A 12,530-nucleotide genomic window follows, 5' to 3' on the forward strand; every position below is an offset into this window, starting at 1 on the left:
ATGTTACGATGGGGTACTTATAACATACGTGATGGGTACCATGTGATCACCTACTACCACTATCAAATGTATGGACATTTAAAAAAAAAATGAAAATCTAAAGCTGATAATAAACAGGAATATGGCCAGTTGAAAATAGAATAGAGTAGAAAAAGGTGATGTTTTTTTTCATAACATCAGATGACCAACGACTAGTTAAGCAGGTAGTGGACGTTCAGATAAGGGTAACATATGGTGAATGTTAGAGCTAAAGTATTATAGAAATATGCAATAAATATGATATTAAACTTGAAGAAGTAAGAAGGCATAAAAACAAGAACTAAAAAAAAAATAAAAAGTAAAGTGGCAAATGAAATTAAAATAGAAGAAAATAAAGTAGAGATGACCAAACTGAGGTTTGTGAATAGTAATGGCAGAAGAGATTACATAGAACTTAACACTAAAGAAGTAGTAATAGTTATGAAAACAAGGTTGAATATGATAGAAGTAAAAGAAAATTATAGAAACACGAATGATACGGATAGGCTGTGTATGTAGGGAGGCAGAGGTTATTACGGAACATTTGTATTGTAAGAAATGAAGATCTAGAGGTAATGGAATGGAAGTAGGGAATTTAGAGACACCAGCTTAAGATGTTGCCTGGTATATTAGAAAGGCTATTGAAGTTAGATATAAAGTATGTAAGCTGTGCTGTCTGTGTAGGAGGTAACTAATGATAATGAATTTTCTGGAAATTACAGATATTTCTTCTAGTAGTGTGCCCACAATTCAGTTATGTCCAGTTGTTGGGTGGAGGGATTCGCCTCTCCATCGGCACCTCCTCAGTTTTCTTTTTTATTCTAATTCTTTTATTTTCCTCCTCTCTTTTTTCCACATCTGATAAATATATTCTTTTCTTTTTTTTCATTCCTTCTTTTTTAAACAGCACGTTTCCTATTATCTTCTTTGATTAAATCGCTTCTTTGATCAAATCGCAGTGTTGTGGAGAGAGCAACGAGGAACCTGGACCCAAGCAAGGAAGGCGTTTATAAACAAAAACAAAGGTGTAGGTAATTCGAGGATGTCAATAGTTATTGCTTGATTTTGGAGGCAATAATGCCATCTTCGTGCTGTGCCCTCGGCTGCAAAAACCGTCACGTCCCTGGAACGAGCAAAAGATTTTTTCGATTTCCAAAATCGGATTTAGAACGACGGAAAAGATGGGTGCAAGCAATAGGGAGACTTCATTGGGAGCCCAATGGGGGCAGTCGTATATGCAGTGATCACTTCGTTTTTGGTGAGAAATTCCCCCGTTATATTTTAGAATAAGAATACGGCAATGTACGAGGGTTCAAGGGGGTTGTTAACCCCCGTGATAGGCAGGGACACATCTCGTTGGTAAGGTTAGGTGGGGCTATTTAAGATAATTAGTTTTCTTTTATAGACTTTTTGCAAAACGACAGAAACTGCTTTTGTAATACAGTTGCCTAGTTTTACGAATGGCTAGAAAGCAGGAAAAAATTCCCGTTTGTATGCGCGAGGAAGACCTGGTCCCTTGTCCGCGAAGGCACCGCCCTCTGTCTTAAATATACTATGGTACTTTGTCTGTCATCTTGATGAGCCATTGACTCTTATATCGAGTTTGTAGGTCATCTTACCGGGTGAAAACAAACATTAGAAGACCACCTAACCTAATTAATGAGCCATAACCTTACCTACCATTGGTCTATGCCCCTTTACAATCTCCCGTAGACTGCCATATCCTTAGCTGTTGTGTATGTATGATAGCGACCACCTGTATGTATGATGACGGCTGACTAAGAATACGGCAGTGTATAGGTGGTCGCAAGGAGCGTTAGCCTCCTTTAGGTAAGTAGTTTAGAACACGGCTTGTAGGTTAGGTTAGGGGGAAAGTTTAGGTTATTTTGTCTTTATTTTTTATGCACACTGGAGAAACTGGCCACTGGTATACAAAGGCTCCTTATAACTTTACCTACCATTGGACTACGCCCATCTCCAATCCCTCATAGACTGCCATATCCTTAGCTTACTCTAAGTCTCAATCTTGTTTTTACTTCTCAACTGGCTTTATAGTTTATATATTAAAGATTTAATTCAACATTGATACTGTTCTTAAAATATTCATTTTGATTGTTTATTGCTTCTCGTAGTTTATTTATTTCCATATCTCCTTTCCTCACTGGGCTATTTTTCCTTGTTGGAGCCATCTGGCTTATAGCATCTTGTTTTCCCAACTGTGGTTATAGCTTAGCTTGTAGTAATGATAATAAGTTATATTTCTTAAATCTTATAGGTAGGGTTTTATTATAGTTACAGACGGGAAAAGCTTTTCTATTAAAAACAGGTGTTTCCTATAGAAAAATGCCTGTTTTCTTCGAAAATGACACCTATTTTCATTTCAAATAAAACTTTAAAACTTAATTATCAAAGGAATAATAATCAATGGGGTTAGCGTGCGCAGCTCAGCATGTACCGCTTGCCAGTACATAAGAGCTTGATGTTTTTCTTTTTCCGTGGGTGCACGGAGGGGCAAAAACCATTGGATTTTTAGAAAATATCTCCTGTCGTAGATGGTCTAACGAGTTTTAGTTTATTTGTTGTTGAAATGAAAGTCAAATTCAGTGAACACATTATTTACGACAGGAAAAACAAATTTTTTTCTGTTCATAATATTCTGTTTGTAACTATAATTTTACCAAAACTAGCCTCATTGTCATATTTCAGACGAAAATTAACTTTCCCTTAAAGAAACTAGATTTGATCTATAAAAAGATAGTTTACACCCGTCCCAACGAACAACAATTATCTCCTATTTTTGGCATAAATACAGTATATCTTAATACAGTACCGTTATTTTTATTTATCATACACATTCTTCTTCTCACCAATGGACGCTGTAATTTTCAATATTAAACTTACCCGATAATCATGTAGCTGTCAACTCCGTTGCCCGACAGAATTCTACGGAAGGGATACGCCAGCGATCGCTATACAAGAGGGGGGTGTACTCACAAGCGCCACCTGTGGCCAGGTACTGCAGTACTTCTTGTTGACACCACCTCAATTTTTCCTCTGTCGTGCTTCCGGCAAGACGTTCATGGATACGCTTATAATTTTGGAGTCTTGTTCACGGTTTTTGGTGAAGTATTGCTCTAAGATTTCAGCTTTCGCTATTCAGGAAGTTTTATTATTAGCTTAGCTAGCTTTTGGAATTAATTTGATTAATTATGGTGACGAAGAGAGTATGAACTCTCTTTCACCTTTAAATGGCCGACCCTTCCCTTAGACGGAAGTGTTGGTGTCTAAGAGAGTATAGACTCTCTTTCTTAATTTTGCTTAACAAAAGTTATAGATTTATTTTTTATCTCTCCGCCTTTTATAGGCCTCTTCGATTAACTTCCTTTTATTATAAACTTATTAAAATTAATTTTTATATTTGTTTATATTCGACCTTTCCTAATAGTAGGCGGTCTTTTCTTGGTACCGAAGTTAATTAACATTGAGCCCGTCATTTCGGTTTTACCTGTTAACATATTATGCTTTTTCAATATTAAACTTACCCGATAATCATGTAGCTGTCAACTCCGTTGCCCGACAGAATTCTATGGAGGGATACGCCAGCTATCACAATACTAGAAGGGGGTGTACTTACCAGCGCCACCTGTGGCCAGGTACTATAGTACTTCTTGTTGACACCTCCTCAATTTTTCCTCTGTCGTGCTTCCGGCAAGACGTTCTGGGATACGCTTATGTAAGAGAGTATAGACTCTCTTTCTTAATTTTGCTTAACAAAAGTTATAGATTTATTTTATATCTCTCCGCCTCTTATAGGCCTCTTCGATTAACTTCCTTTTATTATAAACTTATTAAAATTAATTTTTATATTTGTTTATATTCGACCTTCCTAATAGTAGGCAGTCTTTTCTTGGTACCGAAGTTAATTAACATTGAGCCCGTCATTTCGGTTTTACCTGTTAACATATTATGCTATTTTAATGTCTTTGAAAGAATTTCTTTGATAGTCTCGTACTGTTTTCAAAGTTGAACTAACGTTTTGTTTTGTCTCTGCAGTTGTTGACGTTCAGAACGTTCAACTTGCGCTCTATCGTTACGATAGAGATAGAATTTTCACGGTTTCACGTTGCAGTAAGAGTAACCGTGTCTAGCGTTTTGTTCATTCTTTCTTAACTTAATGGTTTTAATCCTAATAAAGGAACTTTTCATTTTGGGAAATATTTCAGTTTTTTCCTTTAACAATAATATGTTTTAACGATATATATGATTGGGCTCTTCTCTCAGGTTCTAAGTCAAGAGAGAGAGAGAGAGAGAGAGATAGAGACGGAGGGAGAAAGAGGAGGATAAACGTTTCATTCAAGCGAGTAACGTTGTTATCGTTTTTGCTCTTCTCCCTAGTCTCTTTAAGGGAAGAAGGTAAACGTTTCTAGAGTGATCTAGTGTTTAGTCTCTTTCCAGCCACTGAATTATTTATCTTTCATTAGATTTTTCTGTTACATTGTAATTCTGTTTTCGCAATTACTAACATTTGAGAAAGGATAGAATTGCGTGTTTCAGGTACAAACCACTTAAAGTTTCGAGTTCAGTGAAATAAGTGCAAACAGAAAATCAAAGTGATAAGTGATTAGCGCAAAGTGTGTCAGTGTTGTGCGTGAGGGTACTTCTGTGCGCGCCAGTCGTCCTCCCAGTCCGGGACCTCTTGCAAGCTCCCAAGCCCAGGGGAGAAGCAATGTCGAAGGGCAAAAGGGTTCAGCAGGCCTTGATCGGCGCACAGAAGTATCCTCGGTGGTTGTGGGCGTGTCTTACCGAGACCGTCACTCCCACCCGCAGACGATTGAGCCCTTATTTTGCTCGTCTGCAGAAGAAATTTCGGGGAGAAAACGCTGGTCTCAGGTCTCAAGACCTCTTCAACGTAAAGTCCAGACCTATGCCAGACGTACGAAGTTAGAGTTCAACAACCCGGATGCAGTCATTGGGTTAGCTCTGACTCTCCTCAGTCATCAGTTGAATGCACTCCGCCTAAGAGGAGTAAGGTTCTGCCGCAACAGATATCTGCTGTTAAGGCTTTACCTCAGCAGACCTTAGTGTCTGCCGACCCCTAGTTGACTCTACTGCAGTCCATGCAGTCACAACTTTCGGTCTTGATGCGTGAGTGTCGGGCTGAGAAGGTTGCGCCTCCGCCTGCGCTCGCTCCGCCTGCCAGGCGTACGATGTTGAGCCACGTTATGAGTTTACTGATCCCAGTGGTGTGCAGCTCCCTCCGCCTTCCTTAAGGCAACCTCAGCAATGGGAACAGGAGGCTTATACCTCTCTTCCTCCGCCTCCACTTGCTGCTCCACCAGTGAGGCAACACTCGGTTGAGGTACAACAACCTCTCCCGTCCATGAGTCAGTCTCCTCAGCTCTCGCTGCAGCGAGCTCAACCCTCCACAAGGCTAGCACCACAACTCCTTAGCCTTGCGCCTCAGGAGCCTCAGCTTGCGAGACATTTACCTTGTTCTGCGCAGCCTCTACCTCATCGCGCTCCGCTCACACCACAGGAACAGGAACTTGCTACTCCGCTTCCGCCAACCGCTCAGCAAGCGCAACCCTTGGGTTCAGCCACTCATGCCAGGAGTCAGCCTCCTCCACCCATGCGCCTACCTTCTGCTACTTCCTTTGATCAGCCTTTGCAGACTGAGCCTCAGGTGTTCCCTCAACAGAGTCTTGAAGAGGAAACCACAACTATTGTTGTTCCAGCTCGTTCTGACTCTGCTGTTCAACATTCCTTACCTCCATTTTCAAACATTATGATAATGGAGGTTATTTGTATTACTTATAAAAATATATTTGTATTCCTTGCAATATATTTTTAACAATATCGCAAAATATGGCAAAAATATGAATCATGAGTTATGAATGTAAGGTAAATATTATGTTGATATTTAAACCCCATGCAAGCATGCATAAAGCACTCTAGCACTGGTCATGGAATTTCTGAGAAATGTTAAACGCCATGCACACGCTCTGCTTACCTTACAGCATGCTCTACATACAGCATGCTCTGCTTACAGCATGCTCTGCATACAACATGCTCTGCATACAGCATGCTCTGCATACAGCATGCTCTGCATACAACATGCTCTGCATACAGCATGCTCTGCATTCAGCATGCTCTGCATACAACATGCTCTGCATACAGCATGCTCTGCATTCAGCATGCTCTGCATACAACATGCTCTGCATACAGCATGCTCTGCATTCAGCATGCTCTGCATACAACATGCTCTGCATACAGCATGCTCTGCATTCAGCATGCTCTGCATACAACATGCTCTGCATACAGCATGCTCTGCATTCAGCATGCTCTGCACACAACATGCTCTACATACAGCATGCTCTGCATACAGCATACTCTGCATACAACATGCTCTGCATACCTTACCGCATGCTTCTCAGTCACACATCTTTGGTTGTTGCCAACTCACTAGACTGTCAAGCAGTTTCATAACGTTGCCTTCTAGTCTGCTGCTTTTGCACCAGTGAACCCTCACTGAGAGAACTTAGCTTTTCTAGGATATGGTCCCTGTAGATGAGAAAGTTCTTTTCTCCCTCCTTCTGATATTCCCTTGAGGACTCTGTCATTTGGAGGGAGCCTTTAGCTGCATAGCCTCTTATGGACTTTTATTTAAGCATAACATGCTTCCAGGGAAGGTAATGGTTCCACTTCAGTCGCTAATCCCGTCTGTTACCACACCTGCTCCCATAGACCTTGAGCTGTGTTGCAAGACATGCAGTCCAAGCTTAGTCCTTGTTAGAGGATTTTTTGTTTACGGAGTCAATGTGTCACGGGGAAGACGTTCAACAACCAACAGAAGTGACTTGTTGTGACGCAGTGCGGCAACCTCAGCAACCCGATAAGGAGTTGTCTGTACGACCCAGACAGTCTAGACAGATTCGGGTTGTCACTGTACTTCCTCGCTTGCCCATGATTGACAGTTCACAGACTGTGCAGCAGTACCATGATCTTGTGTCCGGCTCCGTCAGACGACTGGCTTTTAAGAGCTCCCACAAGTCGTCGCTGTCTGGAGATTTTCAAATGGACTATGGATCTGACCAAGGAACTGGGCCTCCTGGTCAATTTTGAGGAGTCTCAGCTCGTCCCATCCCAGACCATTGTCTCCTTGGGTATGGATCTTCAGAGTCGAGCTTTTCGGACTTTTCCGTCGGCCCCAAGGATCTTCCAAGCCCTAGAATGCATCCAGAGCATGCTGAGAAGGAACCGATGCTCAGTTAGGTAGTGGATGAGTCTAACAGGGACACTTTCATCGCTGGCCCTGTTCATCGTGTTAGGGAGACTCCACCTCCCCCCCTTCAGTATCATCTAGCTGCTCACTGGATAAAGGACATGACGCTAGAGACGGTCTCAGTTCCTGTTTCCGAAGAGAGGAGGTCTTCTCTTGCGTGGTGTAAGAACAGCTTTCTTCTCAAGGAAGTCTATTTGGCTGTTCAGAAACACGACCGCCGTCTCCTCTCGGACGCATCAGACACGGGCTGGGGTGCGACTTTGGACGGACAAGAATGCTCGGGAACATGGAATCAGGAGCAAAGGACACTTCACATCAATTGCAAGGAGTTGTTGGCGGTTATTCTGGCCTTGATAAACTTCAAGTCCCTCCAGCTTAACAAAGTGGTGGAGGTGGACTCTGACAACACCACAGCCCTGGCTTACATCTTCAAGCAGGGAGGGACTCTTTCGTGGAAGTTGTTCTAGATCGCAAGGGACCTACTCATCTGGTCTAAAGATCGAAAGCTAACTGGTAACGAGGTTCATTCAGGGCGGTGTGAATGTCATGGCAGATCACCTCAGACGGAAGGGTCAGGTCATCCCCACAGAGTGGACCCTTCTCAAGAATGTTTGCAGCAGACTTTGGGCCCTGTGGGGTCAGCCAACCATAGATCTGTTCACTACCTCGATAACCTAGAGACTCCTGTTGTATTGTTCTCCGATTCCAGACCCAGCAGCAGTTCACGTGGATGCTTTTCTGCTGGATTGGTTCCATCTCGACCTGTATGCATTCCCGCCGTTCAAGATTGTCAACAGGGTACTTCAGAAGTTCTCCTCTCACAAAGGGACACGGCTGACGTTGGTTGGCTCCGCTCTGGCCCGCGAGAGAATGGTTCTTAGAGGTACTGCAATGGCTGGTCGACATTCCCAGGACTCTTCCTCTAGGAGTGAACCTTCTAAGTCTACCTCACGTAAAGAAGGTACACCCAATCCTCCACGCTCTTCGTCTGACTGCCTTCAGACTTTCGAAAGACTCTCAAGAGCTAGGGGCTTTTCGAAGGAGGCAGCCAGATCGATTGCCAAAGCAAGGAGAACATCCACTCTCAGAATCTATCAGTCTCAAGGGGAAGTCTTCCGTAGCTGGTACAAGACCAATGCAGTTTCCTCAACCAGTACCACTGTAACCCAGATTGCTGACTTCCTGTTATATCTAAGGAAAGTAAGATCCCTTTCAGCTCCTACGATCAAGGGTTACAGAAGTATGTTGGCAGCGGTTTTCCGCCACAGAGGCTTGGATCTTTCCACCAACAAAGATCTACAGGACCTCCCTAGGTCTTTTGAGACCTCAAAGGAACGTCGGTTGTCCACTCCAGGCTGGAATCTAGACGTGGTCCTAAGGTTCCTTATGTCATCAAGATTTGAACCTCTCCAATCAGCCTCTTTTTAGGACCTCACATTAAAAACTCTTTTCCTCGTGTGCTTGACAACAGCTAAAAGAGTAAGTGAGATCCACGCCTTCAGCAGGATCATTGTTTTCACATCTGAAACGGCTACATGTTCCTTGCAGCTCGGTTTTTGCTAAACGAGCTTCCTTCACGTCCTTGGCCTAAGTCGTTCGAGATCCCAAGCCTGTCCAACTTGGTGGGGAATGATCTGAAGAGAGTACTTTGCCCAGTTAGAGCTCTTAGGTACTATCTAAAAAGGTCTTAACCTTTACAAGGACAATCAGAAGCCTTATAGTGTGCTATCAAGAAACCTTCTTTTCCAAGTTCTAAGAACTCAGTTTCTTACTATTCAGGCTTCTGATTAGAGAAACACATTCTCATCTGAAGGAAGAAGACCTTGCTTTGCTGAAGGTAAGGACACATGAAGTGGGAGCTGTGGCTACTTCAGTGGCCTTCAAACAGAGCCATTCTCTGCAGAGTGTTATGGATGCAACCTATTGGAGAAGCAAGTCAGTGTTCGCATCATTCTATCTCAAAGATGTCCAGTCTCTTTACGAGTACTGCTACACCCTGGGACCATTCGTAGCAACGAATGCAGTAGTAGGCGAGGGCTCAGCCACTACATTCCCATAATCCCATAACCTTTTAACCTTTCTCTTGAATACTTTTTATGGGTTGTACGGTCGGCTAAGAAGCCTTCCACATCCTTGTTGATTTGGCGGGTGGTCAATTCTTTCTTGAGAAGCGCCGAGGTTAAAGGTTGTGATGAGGTCCTTTAGTATGGGTTGCAGCCCTGTATACTTTAGCACCTTTGAGTTGATTCAGCCTCCCAAGAGGAACGCTGCGCTCAGTAAGGAAGACGATCTTATTAAAGGCAGAGTAACGGTTCAAGTCGACTTCCTTACCAGGTACTTATTATTTCATTGTTATTGTGGATAACTGATTATATGAAATACGGGATACTTAGCTATCCTTTAGTCTTGTACACTGGTTTTTTCACCCACCCCCCTGGGTGTGAATCAGCTACATGATTATCGGGTAAGTTTAATATTGAAAAATGTTATTTTTATTAGTAAAATAAATTTTTGAATATACTTACCCGATAATCATGATTTAATCGACCCTCCCTTCCTCCCCATAGAGAACCAGTGGACCGAGGAAAAATTGAGGAGGTGTCAACAAGAAGTACTATAGTACCTGGCCACAGGTGGCGCTGGTAAGTACACCCCCTTCTAGTATTGTGATAGCTGGCGTATCCCTCCATAGAATTCTGTCGGGCAACGGAGTTGACAGCTACATGATTATCGGGTAAGTATATTCAAAAATTTATTTTACTAATAAAAATAACATATTTTAATGTTTTTGAAAGAATTTCTTTGATAGTCTCATACTGTTTTCAAAGTTAAACTAACGTTTTGTTTGGTCTCTGCAGTTGTTGACGTTCAGAACGTTCAACTTGCGCTCTATCGTTACGATAGAGAGAGAATTTTCACGGTGTCACGTTGCAGTAAGAGTAACCGTTTCTAGCGTTTTGTTCATTCTTTCTTAGCTTAATGGTTTTAATTCTAATAAAGGAACTTTTTATTTGGGAAATATTTCAGTTTTTTTCCTTTAACAATAATATGTTTTAACGATATATATGATTGGGCTCTTCTCTCAGGTTCTAAGTCAAGAGAGAGAGAGAGAGAGATAGAGACGGAGGGAGAGAGAGCTGGATAAACGTTTCGTTCAAGCGAGTAACGTTGTTATCGTTTTTGCTCTTCTCCCTAGTCTCTTTAGGGGAAGAAGGTAAACGTTTCTAGAGTTTTATTCTTGTTCTCAAGCTTTATGCGGTGAGAGATTTTAAACGTAGTTTATTTGATCTAGTGTTTAGTCTCTTTCCAGCCACTGAATTATTTATCTTTCATTAGATTTTTCAGTTACATTGTAATTCTGTTTTCGCAATTACTAACTTTTAAGGAAGGATAGAATTGCGTGTTTCAGGTACAAACCACTTAATGTTTCGAGTTCAGTGAAATAAGTGCAAACAGAAAATCAAAAGTGATAAGTGATTAGCGCAAAGTGTGTCAGTGTTGTGCGTGAGGGTACTTCTGTGCGTGCCAGTCGTCCTCCCAGTCCGGGACCTCTTGCAAGCTCCCAAGCCCAGGGGAGAAGCAATGTCGAAGGGCAAAAGGGTTCGGCAGGCCTTGATCGGCGCACAGAAGTATCCTCGGTGGTTGCGGGCGTGTCTTACAGAGACCGTCACTCCCACCCGCAGACGATTGAGCCCTTATTTTGCTCGTCTGCAGAAGAAATTTCGGGGAGAAAACGCTGGACTCGGGTCTCAAGACCTCTTAAACGTAAAGTCCAGACCTCTAGAGTTCAACAACCCGGATGCAGTCATTGGGTTAGCTCTGACTCTCCGCAGTCATCAGGTGACTGCACACCTCCTAAGAGAGGTAAGGCGATGCCTCAACAGACCTCATCTTCTGTTAAGGCTTTGCCTCAACAGACCTTATCGTCTGTTGATCCCAAGATGACTTTGCTGCAGTCCATGCAGTCGCAGCTTGCGGTCTTAATGCGTGAGTTTCAGGCTGAGAAGGTTACACCTCCTCCTGCGAGCGCTCCGCCTCACCGCAGTCCAGTCTGCCAGGCGTACGAAGTTGAGGTTCCTCAAGCTACCTTACCGCGTTCGGAGTTGCCAGTTACCAGCGTTGTGCAGCAACCTCAACCTTCCTTAAGGCAACCCCAACAATGGGAGCAGGAGTCTTATGCCTTGAGACAAGATTTTCTTGCAGTTAGACCATCTTTGAGGCTACAACCTTTTGAGGTACGACAACCTCTACCATCCTTGAGGCAGCCACCTCAGCTCTCGCAGCTGCTACCTCAACTTTCCTCAAGGCGAGAGCCTCAACTCTTGAGGCTAGCTCCTCAGGAACCTCAACTCGTGAGACAGGAACTGCGTTCTGCGCAGCCGCTACCTCAACTCTCGCAGCTCACACCTCAAGAACCTCAACTCGTGAGTCAAGAGCCTCTCTCTGCGCAGCCACCTCAACCCTTGAGGCAAGCGCAACTCTTGAGGCAGGTACCTCATGCTATGAGTCAGCCACCTCAACGCATGCATCTGCCACTTTCTCCTCAACTTGAGCCTCTTCCCATTCAACTTTGAAATAACAAATGACAATAATAACACCTCATTACTTTCATAACTTGCATTTGTAATCATATACATGTATGCCTACACAAACATTATGATAATGGAGGTTATTCGTATTACTTAAATAAAAAAATATATATGTATTCCTTGCAATATATTTTTAACAAATCGCAAATATGGCAAAATATCTTCAAAACAAAAATGAATCATGAGTTATGAATGTAATGTAAATATTATGTTGATATTAAAACCCCATGCAAGCATGCATGAAGTAATGCAGTGTTGCCAACAGGGCGAGTTTCCCTGTCCTGAGGTGAAGTAGATTATAGATCGTATATTTAGTGCAGCTTAATTCTACGATTATCATGCCGGCTATCAAATTCATCAACAAAACAGTCTAAATCAATTCCCTCGGCACGTGCACTTTCAATGGACAGTAATGCAATATTACTCAATCTAGCACTGGTCATGGAATTTCTGAGAAATGTTACACGCCATGCAACATGCTCTGCTTCTCTTACAGCATGCTCTACATACAGCATGCTCTGCATACAGCATGCTCTGCATACAGCATGCTCTACATACAGCATGCTCTGCATACCTTACCGCATGCTTCTCAGTCACACATCTTTGGTTGTTGCCAACTCACTAGACTGTCAAGCAGTTTC

At 42.7% G+C, this 12,530-nt stretch overlaps 1 protein-coding gene across 1 annotated transcript in view; it reads left to right on the top strand.

Annotated features, from left to right (window-relative positions):
• The first annotated feature begins 810 nt into the window (after window positions 1-810).
• LOC137638712 (uncharacterized) overlaps window positions 811-12,530 on the top strand; it is a 68,745-nt gene continuing 57,025 nt past the window's right edge. Inside the window, exon 1 of the mRNA XM_068371033.1 lies at window positions 811-1,276. Within this exon, the coding sequence (XP_068227134.1) occupies window positions 1,096-1,276 (181 nt within the window). The 5' untranslated portion in view covers window positions 811-1,095. The remainder of the gene's footprint in view (window positions 1,277-12,530) is intronic.

This window comes from Palaemon carinicauda, chromosome 3, assembly GCF_036898095.1.
Source record: "Palaemon carinicauda isolate YSFRI2023 chromosome 3, ASM3689809v2, whole genome shotgun sequence".
NCBI lineage: Eukaryota > Metazoa > Arthropoda > Malacostraca > Decapoda > Palaemonidae > Palaemon > Palaemon carinicauda.